Below are 15,634 nucleotides of genomic sequence, written 5' to 3' on the forward strand. Positions count from 1 at the left end.
TGAAGATGAAGTGGTATTTGCCATAAACACCATCTATGTATCATAAAATAGATATAAACAACTTTGTATATTACCTTGTCCCTAAAATAAATATTATGTCTACTTAAACAATAGTCATCTAAGAATATTGTTTAATATTACTTTGATATATTAAATCAACATGATCTTCATCATACAAATATTTAAACAAATGAAAAATGCTTGATAATAATTAACTGATTTTCTAAGTCTAATAAAATTATGTCAATGGTTAGCTTTTGGGACCTTCATTTTTTTCTGGCAAATTTTCACTATATATTTTGGCACAGCTTCAAGTATTGCATATGTTAACTCTGGGATCCGATTAAGTGTAGAAAATTCTAATAATTTGTACAAGTTCTCAGAGGTCACACTTTGAGCAAGGTTAATGATGCATTCTTTCTTTAAAGAATCAATTAGGTAGCAGTGTGCTACTAAGAGAAGTGAACGAATGTCACATTCACTGTCAGGCATAACTCCCAAATACATGTAGTTTTTCAGATGATTAAGTGTCCGGAGAGTAACACCTTTCACTTGTAGGCAGCCTTCAGTTGTCTCCTTCCATTCTCCGCTAAGCATAGTCTTGAATACCGGACTATTTGCAGCTAGGACTGCTTTGTGTACTGCAACATTGCCATCAGTGGTGCTTAATTGAAAGTCGGTAAGATGTTTGTCTTCATGAAGGCTTATTGTAACTTCATTGATTCTATTAGAAGTGATAGAGACAGTACAATAGAGATCAAGGTATCTCTTTGAATCATTTGATGAGCCTGTTCCTATAGATTGCCATTGGCTCCAGTGATCTCTACATGTGAAATGGCAGGTGTGAGTATCCCCGCAGGCTCTTTGAATCTTAATTTTTAAATTGCTTGTGCTGGCTGATTCCACTTTTTTTGCGCTGATGTAATAATCAATTTCATTGTCTTCATGTTGTTTCAGAAGAAATTGTATGTCTACTATGTTATAAATATCAAAGATTTGGCTTATATGGGTGCCTTGTTCTAGTGCATCAATTGAAAAAACAAGCTTCAATGATGATTGTGTTGAACTGTTGCTGTTCTTCCCAATGCTGATCCTGCAAGTAGGGAAATAATTAATTATAGTTAGGACTAATAAAAAAAAATCTAGTTTTGTTGTCACCAAAAAATGTGACTGAGTGTATGGGGTGAAATTAAGTTTGTAATTTATCTCAATAGTTGTCAAGCAGACCTCAGCCTCCCGTGAGCCGTGGCCAAATGCCGGGATAACGCGAGGAAGAAGAAGAAAAATTATTATTTACAGCTAGGATATCGTTAACTTTTTTTATTTGATAAAAAACAAAAATAGAAGCGTTACGTGGTCAGAAACAAGGCAACGAAAATAAATTTGACCCCGTAAGCGCTATACTGTTCGGCAATAGTTTGAAGTATGAAGCCTAATTTGAATCTGACGAGATTTATGACTAATTATGAAAATGTAACTTACATTTTCATGGAGTCCGTTGCTCTGAGCATTGTGCGTTCGAAACTCGAGTCAAGTCAAACTACTTGTTATCAAAGAAACTCAGTCACCACCAGATACTCCAGACCTCCTAGTGAGTATTATATTCTTTGCTCCAGACAGTCACCTCTATAAATTTGATCAAACCGCCGTTGTTCAAGCATGATTAATTCAATACTCAAAAGTCGAGTCCAAGTCGAGTAGTCGAATGGTGCGTGAGTGTCATATAGACGATTTACATTCGCGGCTCGGGTCGCGGCTCGCCTCGAGCGCGTAAGCACATCGAGCTCATGAATCTAGCATATAGGCGTATCCAGATTAGTCAATTTTTCGCCAAACTGATTCAATTGCCCGATCGAATCAGGAGGTGCGGACGCAAATACCAATTTGGCTCGCCGAATTCAACGCCGATAATGACCGATATTACCGATAAAATGAGATGCGGACGCAAGAATACCAATTTGTGAGGCCAGTATTTTCGTTCTGGGGCATATTTTAAATTTATAGGTCTCTAATATCACTAAGATTGTTATTTATTTACTTTAGATTTAAAAATAAAATATTTACTCTGATTGATTACATGTCATATCACCATAAATCCAAAATTGGAGAAAACCAAAATCAGTCCCGTCTGGATACCACTTATACCTGAATCAGGTGGAGGGAAATGACTGAACGGGATAGTCTTATGTATCTTTTAGTAGGAGTAGCACCGAGAGCGCTATTATGGTTTGTCCTTGTCACAGTCTCACTTTTTTTATTCCCCACTAAATTTAGTATGGATTATGGTGGGCAACAAATAAATTCGACCAATCATAGTGTCGCATTGCGTATGTTTTGGGTCTCACGGTGGCACGCGTACAGACTTCTATAGGATTCTACCATATATGGTCGAGCTAATGATTACACTCTCGTCTCGTGTCTCGTAAGTTCGCCGAGCTAATCGATTTTAAACACAAACAGCACGTTATAAGGTTTGTAACAGAATGACAGCCAAACGGCCAAACGCGAATGTAATCAGCAAGCGGGCGTCCCGCGCCAAAGAGGCTACCGTGAAAACCGAAATCTTTCTCTTTTTCTCCAATGAAGGTGTAATTAGAGTGACAGAGAAAAATGCCCGCAATTTGCGAACTTCCATGATCGTGGTTATAGGCCAGCGTAAGCTCGTAATGCCGGCTCCATACGTAACGATAAATCGTTGCGATAAAACTGTGCAGTCCGACTGTGCAGATAAACCGAACCGTGTGTATGACAAATCGTTGTCGATTATCGTAACGATTTGTCATACACACGGTTCGATTTATCTGCACAGTCCAGCACAGTTTTATCGCAACGATTTATCGTTACGTATGTAGCCGGCATTATTTAACTCGCGTCTTGCGGCTCGGCTAGCAGCTCGGCTCGACTCAGCTCGCACGCGAATGTAAACGTGGGTCTCATGGCCGGCGAATCCGGTGATTTGATTTTCCTTCCATGCAGTGTTGCCAGATGGTCACAAAAGTCACATTTTTCGTGACTTTTCGCCTTCTCGTGTGACATGTGCGTGACTTTCGATCATGAGGCAATTTTTGTGACTTTTTAAGCTAGTCGAATTTTGGACAAGTTTAATTCTGCAATTCGTATTATTTAGGAACGCAGTGAACGCACCCAAGTTGACACTTGCAATAGCACTTTGACGTTACATCCACCATCATGTTTATTATAATAGTCGTGGCAAAATGAGACTTGTTATCTTGACATGACGGTGTTATTTAGTTTGATAGTATACCTAGTAGTTATCTATACGCCTCTGGCGGCCTCTGATTCGATCGGGCAATTTAATCAGATTGGCGAAGAATTGACTAATCTGAATACACCTTTAATCGGAGATTGACGCCAATTTTATTTCTGATCAAATCAATCGATTTGGCCATCCCGTTTGGATACCGCTTAAAGGCTCTCGTGATTGTTCAAAAAGTGATAAGTAAGTTGCATTTTATCCACATGTTAGGCAAAGTAATCAAATGCAAATTTTGCTGGTAGAATTGATTATTTTCAGGAAGAAAAATATCAATAGATTTATAGTGATATTAGTGCCCTCTAAATTGAAAAAATGCCCCAAAACGAAAATAATGGCGTCACAAATTGGTATTCTTGCGCCCGCACTCCATTTTATCGGTCATAATCGGCGGTTTAATTCGGCGAGCCAAATTGGCGTTTGCGTCCGCACGTCCTGATTCGATCGGGAAATTTAATCAGATTGGCGATTAATTTTACTAGTCTGGATACGATTTAAAATTCATGAAATCGATCACACATACCATTAAGTATGAAAATGTGTGTGTTTCAAAAAGAAAAATCGTATAAAGTTTGTAGATTTGTTGTGAAATATTATATTTTCAGAATTTTTTTCTAACAAAATAGATTTAAAGTTGGTTAAGCATGGCTTTGTCAGTAGAAAAAGGCGGCAAATTTGAAAAATGTAGGCGCAAAGGGATATCGTCTCATAGAAGATTTTAATTTCGCGCCTTTTTGTTTTTTGACCAGCTATACCTATCCATACGATACAATAATATAAAAATGTGACTTGAGCAGCAAAATCGTGACTTTTAGGGAAAGGAAACGTAACTTAGGACTCCAGAGCCCTGGCAACACTGCTTCCATGTGCTTCCACCCGCTTGCTTGACCACTTCCACGAATTTTATATCTACCTTCAGAATTAGCAGCGGACGCCTCGCCTTCTTTTGTTTTATTTTAACTAAATATATTTGAAACCGTGGCAAAAGTGGAGTATTTATAAAAATATCGAGGTGAGTTAAAACCCGTACGCGTTAATTTAATCTTATTTCAAGCGAAACTTAACTTAATTGCGTTTATTTTGATTCAGAGGTCAATAAAAGCACAAAATGATGATGTTGATGGCGTGGCATCTCTAAACAACCTCGACAAACGGCACCTTATTAACTAATACTATTGTCGCCTTCTTACATTTTCATCATGCCGGGGCCGCGCCTTCTCAGTGCGCCGTCTGTACCTAATTATTGATTTATTTAAATGTAATATTAATTTATATTTTCAGGTCATTAAGGAAGCAAAATGCAAGATTGCAAGCAAATAGTTCTGCAAAACCCGAGGGGGCAACTATGGGGGCGCATTTCTGACACCGCAGATTGAATTGGTCAGGTCATCATGATCATGATCAGGTATGTAATGACATAATGTGTTATTATGATTGTTTCCTTTCTTTCTAATACTAAAAAAAAACGGTACTACAATGTATTCATACTTGATATACTACAAGCTTTGCCTAGGTTGGGACTAAGTCTGTGTAAGATTGTCCCTAAATATTTCTTCTTCCTCGCGTTATCCCGACATTTTGCCACGGCTCATGGGAGCCTGGGGTCCGCTTGGCAACTAATCCCAAGAATTGGCGAAGGCACTAGTTTTTACGAAAGCGACTGCCATCTGACCTTCCAACCCAGAGGGTAAACAAACAAGGCCTTATTGGGATTAGTCCGGTTTCGTCACGATGTCTTCCTTCACCGAAAAGCGACTGGTATCAAATGATATTTCGTACATAAGTTCCAAAAAACCCGCGACCTCCGGATTGAAAGTCGCACGCTTTTACCGCTAGGCTACCACTTTTTTTGTCTCGAAATATTTATTAGTGTATTTGTATATTCATTTAGGATGTAAGAAAATTATAAGTAATTCAGTAGTTGCACCATTGAAAAAATAAATTGTAAAGCTTACTCTACATTGGAGTTAACAAACATCTTATTTATTGCGATTACCTTTACCTGGCAAATGTTTTACAGGTGGAGCTTCCTCACGTGTCTGAATCTGAAATGATGTCAAAATTGGAAAACAGACACTGCCTTGAACATATGTATCTGGATTCTGGATAATACTTTACTACAGGTAGGTACATTAGTTTTGACTCTTTAATTAATATTTCGTCGGGTGACAAGCAAAAGTCACTAAGTACCACCACAAGTTCATAGCCATAGTGAACCATATCAGTACTAAAGAAGGTCGATTTCTGTTTATTTTTTTTTAGTAATTAGTGACTTTTGTTTGTCACCTGATGATTTAATCTCTGCTTTTGAAGTAATTCCAAAAGTACCCCTGCTTACAAATGTGTCATGTAGGGGTGTCTAGGCTAAGTCTAAGCTAATAGCTTTGCTGAGTCTTCTTCTTTTCCCTGCCCTTATCCCACGTCATGTGAGGTCGGCACGGATTTTCTCTTCCATTCTCCTGTCTTTCGTCACCTCAGCACTCACTTCTTTCTTTCTCATATCCTCTCTCACAATCAATTTTGGGTCTACCATCCGCTCTCTGTCCATTACCATTCATAATAATAATAATGAAGGCGGAGTTAATTTTCAATATGGAAAATATCAATTAAACTAGAAGCATTATTGCAGCAACAGCAAGGAAGGTGCCTTGGCATGGCCTGATATGCTCTTGGCCAATTTTTTCTTGGGGATGGGATGGGATAGGAGACTATAATATATTTTTTTAAGTCTTTAGGAGGCTATTTTTGATCAAAATATTTAATTTTAGTGTTAGTGTGAGTTTAGAATTTTTTAAATTTACCATTTCTGCAATTTATTATTTATAAATGTCATTCATTCTTTATCATTAGGTACTTATAAATAAAATAATATACCTAGCCTTTTATTTCGACCTTAAATTTTGAATGATACAGTATTGTCACGTTATTGAATATTTGTCCAAATAGTCTAATTAGTCAAACATATTACATTAAAATTGTAATATTTACATTAAAGTTGATTGTCATTTCTGTTAGAGTTGATATCAGTGAACTTGTCTCCCGGCATAGGCTTCCCCTAAGATCTTCCATTCCCAAGGTACTTACATCTATAAAATAAAGTAATGGCAATGTTTAACACATAGTATGCCTTTTTTTTTCAGTTGGCGATAACAGTGTGAGGCGGGGCCATGTTCACAGGACAGCAGCTGAGCATGGCGTTCACATATGCTGGGTTGTAGCGTCATAACTGGTAAATATTGTAAGTATTTTTACTGTTTACTAGCCTAGCTTCTGCACTAGAGCACACGACTTCGTAAAATGGATATTTATATCATCTTTCCTATAAATATGTAGCATTGTCTATGTGCAGAGTTGGTGGTGATTACAGCTTAGGCGTAGGGTTGTAAAAAAACGGTTTTTTTTCTGACTTGAAAAAAACATAAAAAAAACTGAAAAAAACCGTTTTTCTGGAGTACGTTTTTTTTCAAAAGTATGAAAACTCAAAATTTGCAAGGCAGTTAATACCTACTTTTATACGGTTGTTTTACTTGTTTTAAACTTTATGTTAACCATTAAACCAATTTAATTTAACAACTTTGATTAATAACAACATAAATGAAATCTGTAGTGGTACTTATCGCAATTTACTGTTGGCAACATCAACGCCTCTCGTCGCCGCATCGGGGAATTCATAGAGCGGTCAAATCTTACAATAAAAAAACATTGCGTGATGTAGTTCTGTATTTTTTATATATTGTTTATAGTCATTGGAGGAATGTGATACTATGTTTTGCAAGCAAAAAAAAGTTGTGCTCCCTGCGTAATTTGCAAAAAACTGCAAAAATTTCTGAGCTTTTTCAGTTTTTGCACTTTTATTAAAAAGCTATAGGTCTTTGGTCAAAACTTGCTATGTAACGCTAAAAGAAGAATAAATTTGGAACAATTTAAGCCCATGTATAGTGCCGCATGTTAAATAGTTCATGAGATATGGAACTATAAAAAAAGGGTATTTTTTTCCTTAGAATGAAATTTTTAGTTTTTCCTATATTTCAGGACAAATATCGGCACAACCGCTCATGCCATGAGATATATTGCGATAAATAAAGTTGTAGCAAATTTAATTACCTTTCATTTAAAAAGTGCAAGAAAAGGTCAATAAGTTCTACAGTTCTCTAGTTATCGTAAAAAAATGAAATTGCTATAATGAGGAAGGCAACTAATGTATTGTTTTTAAGGCATTGTCAAAATCCGTACAAAAGGCAGTACCATCGTCGAGAATGCCATCTACGATTAACTTTTACCGGCCTTCTCGGATAGCAGCAGAGCGAAGTTAGAGATCAACCATTTTTAAAATGCACTCCCCTCTTAAGCACTTCATTCATTCAGTAATGAAATCAAGATACAAACTGTAGTTTGGCTTGTTTTTAGGCTCCACTTTTTAGTCTTAGCCATTGATTGTAGTCCACGATACCGATTCTTATTTAAAAATTAGTTCTGGTTTTGATCTTGTTTTGATACGACCTTGACGATAGTTCACGGTGATTGGCGTGGTGTTGACGAAACGCATCGGAATCACGGATAGTCTTGTCAATAGCTGTCGCTTTTTAGTGCTCTTGGCTGTACTGTGAGTCGTGTTAATACAAAATCACGATAATATCCTGTATCGAATATAACCACAACAAATGGATACATCAGAATCAGCTACCATTACCCACTCTAGGTAATATGTTTGTGTTATAATCTACGGGTTTTAACTAGCAATATCCTATTACTAAGAGTCTTAACTGCATACAAAAGTGTATAGATTGACAAATCGGGAATAGAAGAAGAACTAAACGAAACACGTAGTATGTACTAGTCTTTATTCAGTAAGGTATAGATAAGTGTGTGTTAACATGATGCATGATCTGCCAAGCTGGGTAGATTGCATACATTTGTTACTTTCTAGCAATGAGATATTCTTTTAGCATAATTAGTTAATCATGTTAACATTGAGATATATTTGATTACGAATTACACATATAGGTACCTACTTAAATATCCAATTTGTAACTCAAAAACTTCAATATGTATTTGCCGTATTTTCTATTGATAAATTAGTCAAATTATTTTTATTTTTAATTGGTCCAGACTATAAATTCATTTGTACAGTAAAGACTGAAATAGTTATTTATAGTCACAACCCGTGGATTGACAACTCACTTAGCAGTAGCTCCACATACATTTAGCCTTAACAGCCATTGGAAAAGAATTTTCATTTGCAATATTCCGTGTAAATACGGTAAACCACTGAAGAAGTTATAATATACTGGTAACTTGACAAGACTGAGTCACATCCATGCCTATAGCACAAACATATACTTAGCGTGGGTAATGGTAGCTGATTCTGATGTATCAATTTGTTGTGGTTAGGATATTATCGTGATCTTGGATTAACACGACTCACAGACAGCTAGATATCTAAAGACACAACTTCCAGTGAGCTGCTTCCAGCTTCTGGTGCGTTTCGCCAACACCACGCCAATCACCGTGAACTGTCGTCAAGGTCGTATCAAAACAAGATTAAAACCAGAACTAATTCTTAAATAAGAATCGGTATCGTGGACTACAATCAATGGCTAAGACCAAAAAGTGGAGCCTAAAAGCAAGTCAATCTACAGTTTGTATCTTGATTTCATTACTGAATGAATGAAGTGCTTAAGAAGGGAGTGCATTTTAAAAATGGTTGATCTCTAACATCGCTCTGCTGCTATCCGAGAAGGCCGGTAAAAGTTAATCGTAGATGGCATTCTCGACGATGGTACTGCCTTTTGTACGGATTTTGAAAATTAGTTGCCTTCCTCATTATAGCAATTTTATTTTTTTACGATAACTAGAGAACTGTAGAACTTACTGGCCCTTTCTTGCACTTATATGAAAGGTAATTAAATACGCTACAACTTTATTTATCGCAATATATCTGATAGCATGAGCGGTTGTGCCGATATTTGTCCTGAAATATAGGAAAAACTAAAAATTTCATTCTAAGGAAAAAAATACCCTTTTTTTAAAGTTCCATATCTCATGAACTATTAAACGTGCGGCGCTATACATGGGCTTAAATTGTTCCAAATTTAATCTTCTTTTAGCGTTACATAGCAAGTTTTGACCAAAAACCCATTGCTTTTTAATAAAAGTGCAAAAACTGAAAAAACTCCGAAATTTTTGCACTTTTTTGCAAATTACGCAGGGAGCACAACTTTTTTTTGCTTGCAAAACATAGTTTCACATTCCTCCAAGGATGCCAAATAATATAAAAAAAAATATAGAACTACATCACGCATTGTTTTTTTAGGAGATTTTTTTGTAAGATTTGACTGGTCTATTCAGGGATTCCCCAAAAATTGTTTGTATACTGAACGTTATTAAAATGTACGTTGTTACTATTGAGCATATTTTTGTTCATCTGAAAAAAAACGTAATTTAGAAAAAAAAACATGGTGCCAGGTTTTTTTTCATAAAGGGTCTAGCCGTGTTTGTATGGGGCATCGGCCCCAGAAGCCAAATTGATTGCCGTTTTGCCAATTTATTAGGCCAGATGTAAGATGCTATTTCACCAAAAAAATAACCCTAAAATGCTGCAGGTTTTTGAGAAAATTAAAAAAAAAGAAATTTGGTTTTCATTTTTTTTTATCTAAACTACCGAACCGATTTTTTTGTAACTTATACACATTATGTAAGTAATCTAGATGAATTATTTAAAAAAAATGGAGTTTCAAATATCCTTATAACTAGTAATATTTTCACTTTTAATTTTTCAAAAATTTTTTTTTTATATTTTCGAAATAGGGACACCCACCAATTTTGGGTATTATATGTATAAATTAATGTTCTATAGCATATATTTTTTTCAAAAATATTCATTTGGCTCAACAGGGTAAAAATACCGTATGTATGTATGTAATGTATGAACAGACACAACTCACACAACCGGGAGAACTCCCGGTCCCATATCGACCACCGCGCCGCTCTGTACGAATTTGAATTTCGAACGTAACAAATTGCTAAAATGGACTATATTATTATTGGCTGTATGCGGCTTGCTTGTCGTCGCGTCACGAAATTAAAAAATAAAAAGGCGGGAAACGCGGCTCACTAAAAAGTTCCGTTTTAATATGAGCTGCGTTGATATTGATCTTGCAATGGAAAAAAAGGAGATTATACACAAAATATTTTCAAAATCTCCAAGATCGTTACATTACTAAAGTCGCACCAAACAAAGTCTGCAGCGGATTTGATAGCCCACGCAGTGTAAGTGTTAAGTATACGTCATAATTTCATAGAAGTTTGACGTTTAAAATGACACTTGCACTGCGTGGGCTATCAACATCGCTGCAGACTTTTTACGGTCTAACTATACGTTCTTAGCAATATCTGCAAACGGCTTCGAGAATATGCGATTGATTATATAGAAAAAAGCCCGCTGTCCTTAGAGGAAAACGTAAGCTCTTATAGGATCACTCTTGCGTCTGTCTGTCTGTCCGTCTGTCACAGCCTATTTTCTCGAAAACTACTGGACCAATTAAGTCGAAATTTGGTACACATATGTAAATTCGTGACCCAAAGATGGACATATTTTTATATAATTTTAAAATACATAGGTTCGAAGTTATTTAAGAAAATAGCCAAAAAATGACCATTCCCCCCTTTAATTCCGAAACTACTGGGTCTTAAATTTTGAAAAAAATACTCGAAATAGTTCTTTACCTATAGATGACAGGAAAACCTATTAGAAATGTGCAGTCAAGCGTGAGTCGGACTTATGTACGGAACCCTAGGAACGCGAGTCCTAATCGCACTTGGCCGATTTTTTAATTTCGTGACGCGACGACAACCAAGCCGCATACAGCCAATAATAATAATATTATTATTATTGGCTGTATGCGGCTATTATAGACTATATTATAGTCTATTTTAGCAATTTGTTACGTTCGAAATTCAAATTCGTACAGAGAGGCGCGGCGGTCGATATGGGACGGGGAGTTCTCCCGGTTGTGTCGGTTCATACATTACATAAATACATACGGTATTTTTACTCTGTTGAGCCAAATGAATATTTTTGAAAAAAATATATGTTATACAACATTAATTTATACATAAAATACCCAAAATTGGTGGGTGTCCCTATTTCGGAAATATAAAAAAAAAATTTTTGAATAATTAAAAGTGAAAATATTACTAGTTATAAGGATATTTGAAACTCCATTTTTTTTTAAATAATATATCTAGATTACTTACATAATGTGTATAAGTTACAAAAAAATCGGTTCGGTAGTTTAGATAAAAAAAAATGAAAACCAAATTTCTTTTTTTTTAATTTTCTCAAAAACCTGCAGCATTTTAGGGTTATTTTTTTGGTGAAATAGCATCTTACATCTGGCCTAATAAATTGGCAAAACGGCAATCAATTTGGCTTCTGGGGCCGATGCCCCATACAAACACGGCTAGACCCTTTGAAAAAAAAGACATTTGGTTTTTTTTTCTATTTGCAACCCTACTTAGGCGACGCCAACGCACGATGTGGTGAAAATATGAACTATTTGCATATATTTGCCAATTGCTAGCAAAACACCCCATGTTTACTAGGGCGGCCCACAATCATGCTAAGAACGAATCTCAGATAAGTTAGATTTTTTAATGTGCCTTTTATGTAGGTTCAATTCAATAAATGTGATTCATTTGGTACTCCGAAAAAAGTGGGCATGATTGACCGCAAGCGTAAGAGAAGGACTTGATTGTATGTCCAGATGTTCTCCTCTACACGTCGCAAATCTCAACGGATTTTCGTGGAATTTTATGAGTAGGTTAATGATAAAACAAAATGTCGAATAATTTTGTTTTATTTTAGGGTTCCGTACCTCAAAAGGAAAAAACGGAACCCGTAACTGACTTCGTGACCCGAAGATGGACGTGAGTGACGTGACACGTAAACAAACGAATTTTTAACATAGGGTCCACTTTTAAACGAGAAAGATAAAACTATAAAGTTTTTCAAATTGTATCGTGTTACATATCAAATGAAAGAAAATTTGAAATTTTCTCATTTTGAAGGGAAGGTCATATTATTATTATTTTAAAATAGCAGTTATTTAAGAAAATATAGGAAAATGACCATTCCCCCCTTTATCTCCGAAATTACTGGATCTAATTTTTTTAAAAATACACAAAATAGTTCTTTACGATGACAGGAAAACCTATTAGAAATGTGCAGTCAAGCGTGAGTCGGACTTTGTATGGAACCTTTGGGGGTCAACCATTAATTGCGTCACACATTTAGGGGGTGGGAGGGGGCCAAGAAAATGTGACATGGGGGAGGGGGGACGCACAAACATTGTGACGTCATTTTAACTTCATCACTATTCATCAGTAACCGAAAATTAATTTATATTTTTTTATTTGCTGTACATTTAGAATAGAATAGAATAGAATGTTTAAATAATGAGGTTTTGGAAGTAGGTAATTTTCGTTCCTAGGTAATTGGTTTTGTGTTCTAAAATTACTAATATTTCTTTTACCAAAAATATTTTTTTTATTAAATAAATAATGCCGAGTTAGTATTGCCGATTTCGTTGAAAACAAAATAGCCTAAAATGTGACGTCTCACCAAGTGGGGAGAGGGATTTGCAAAATGTGACCAAGTGTAACAAGGAGGGGGGGAGGGGTCAAAAAACCTAGAAATTCGTGTGACGTAATTAATGGATGATCCCTTGGAATGCGAGACCGACTCGCACTTGGTCGGATTTTCAAAATGGTGAAGCCATACATTCATTCATTTTTAAGTTATGCTCGCGAGGTCTACAGCTCACAGAGTCATTATGTATGTTTGTGTTTTTCAGGTGGCGATAGCAGCGTACGGTGGAGCTGAGATCCTGATCACAGTAGCAGTGGGACAGCAGCAGAGTACGGCGCTCGCCGGAGCTGGGTCGTAGCGTCTGCAGACACTATAAAGTACGTAAAGCCTGGTTCTATTTGGCCCTGAGATAGTATATCCATATATCTACAACATGCCAAAGTGTTGAGGTCCTTGGGTCTTAGGCAGTGCATCTGTACCGCATGACACAGAGATGGGAGCGAGGGCCGGCTGAAGGTGATGGAAATTATAACTCACGTATAAGCTTGAAGTAGTCCATTTATTGCTCAGAATAAAGCACAACTTACATTTGTCAAAAGGTAGTAAATAGTACATTATTGTCGAGGCTCGGAAGTAGCTACTTGCAGGCTGAGGATTCGTTTTAAACGGACGACCTTGGGAGTCCGTTTAATTGAATCCGAAGCCAGCAAGTAGCCTTCCAGCCGAGTCATATATAGTGCTTTTCTCAAAAATGGTGCAAGAAACATAAATATCATAGAAACATTTTACAAAAGCAACGTTCTTACGTATATATTTTCACAGAGAAAAGCCCTTGCCGCCTTTTTATTTTTTTAATAAAAAAATAGAAGTGTATTTTTCTGCCGAAAATACGCCAACCTATTTGAGACAACTAAATAGTCGCGGTACTGTTTGGCTGTTTAATGGGCCTGTGCCTTCATTGGATATGGCCATTTGAACTTTTAAAAAGTTTGGAACTCGACAAATAATGGAATTTGTATGCAACATTGCAGTCCCAAAATCGAGACTGCAATGTTTTTAACTTTTTAAATTTTGACTGAACATAAACTCCGCGCTTGGCGACCTATTTTTTAGACGGCATAGTCGACTTTGCCGTCCATTTTTGAGAAATAGTTATTTGTACAACAAGAGATCAAAGTTTGATATTTCTTCGAGTGCTTATTTTGAGTCCCGTGCAAGCGAAAGATTCTATAATAGATTCACGAGCGTAGCGAGTATGGGCACAACTCTCTCAGAAGTATACTTTCAGAAATAATCAATGTAATCGTTTTATACAAAATATAGGTAAGAATATATCCTGACAGTTGGTGGCTGCATACTGCACCTTATAACGTCAGTAACTGTCAGTGCGTGTCATAACAATATATCGATTTTAGAAAACATGTCGCGTAAATAGAAAGTTATATACATACTTGATTATTTCTGAAAGTATACTTCCGAGAGAGTTGTGCCCATGCAAAAAAAATGGGTGCATTACATTTGTTATAATTACTTTTCATATATTATAGTTTGATATATCGTTATTTGGAATAACGTAATAAATGGCATACTACCGTAATACCTAATTAACGGTATACATAATGTTATTATTGATATAATGATCATAAGGTATATTTACACTTCCCCTAATATACATTGTCATAATGATTAAATACTCTAGAGTGTAAGTATTATTTGTTATAACAAGTGACATCACATATTTATTTGTATGGCATAATAGTTGCATGACATAAATGGGTTAGGTTAGGTTGGAACTGCGACTATTTATGTATAAACGAATAACTACCTAACAAAAGGAACTTTGACCCTCAGTAGAATAAAATACTCTAACAAAAAAGTGGTTTAGGTTAGGTTTGAACTGCGGCCCCCGCAGAACGAAAAACGTGAAAAAATTGGTTAGGTTAGGTTAGAACTGTGACCTCCCTAGGTTAAAATAGCTAGCAAAAGCAGTAGGCTTGCGTACTAGTTATAAAAAGTATATAAAACTTTACGTTATCAGTAAATGAAATATGACACAAAAGGTTATACAATATATGTATTTATACTTGATAAAATTGTATGAAGTATTACGTTATACAAAAATATAATATAACAAATGTTATTATAAAACATGTCTTTATAATATTTGAAAATTATATCATATTAGGCATTATATCATGACAATTTAGATGAAATCACAATATATTAAAGGAAACGTATGATAAAAATTACATTATAACATACAATAATATATCAAATGGCGTTATAACAAATGTATGATAGTTTTTTTATAATTATATTAAACATTACACACCCAAAAAAAATATCAGGAGAGCCAAATTAAATTAACATCATACTAAAATTTCGTGAGATCTGTCTGAAACCACTTATTCCCTATGTTTGCTGCGGGGTCCTTGCAGTCTAATTTGAACCAGAAATCGGACTACTAAAGTTGAAATTCTATTGACTCGTATGTGGTCAATAAATCGTGCTAAGCCTTGAAAAGGGTTAAACTGTTAGTACTTTTGGACAAATCATAGGATATCCTGTATAGCATATTAATACTGTATGTCTAGTACCTCTGCTTAAACTGCTGAATCAATTTAGATGAAATTAGACACAGATATAGTTTGAGGCTCATATGATAGCTTTTATCAATCAGGGAAGGTCATATGATAGCTTTTATCAATCAGGGAAGGTCATATGATAGCTTTTATCAATCAGGGAAGGTCATATGATAGCTTTTATCATTC

General features: G+C 35.7%; 1 protein-coding gene across 1 annotated transcript; it reads right to left on the reverse strand.

Moving 5' to 3' along the window:
- Nucleotides 1–1,643, reverse strand: LOC134676477 (TD and POZ domain-containing protein 1-like). Its single transcript, XM_063534862.1, has 2 exons — nt 1,483–1,643; nt 1–1,093 (listed from the first exon to the last, which is right to left on the reverse strand). The coding sequence occupies exons 1-2, from the start codon at nt 1,509–1,511 to the stop codon at nt 244–246; spliced, it is 879 nt and encodes a 292-aa protein (XP_063390932.1). The 5' UTR covers nt 1,512–1,643; the 3' UTR covers nt 1–243.
- Between the last annotated feature and the right edge of the window lie 13,991 nt (nt 1,644–15,634).

This window comes from Cydia fagiglandana, chromosome 24 (assembly GCF_963556715.1).
Source record: "Cydia fagiglandana chromosome 24, ilCydFagi1.1, whole genome shotgun sequence".
NCBI lineage: Eukaryota > Metazoa > Arthropoda > Insecta > Lepidoptera > Tortricidae > Cydia > Cydia fagiglandana.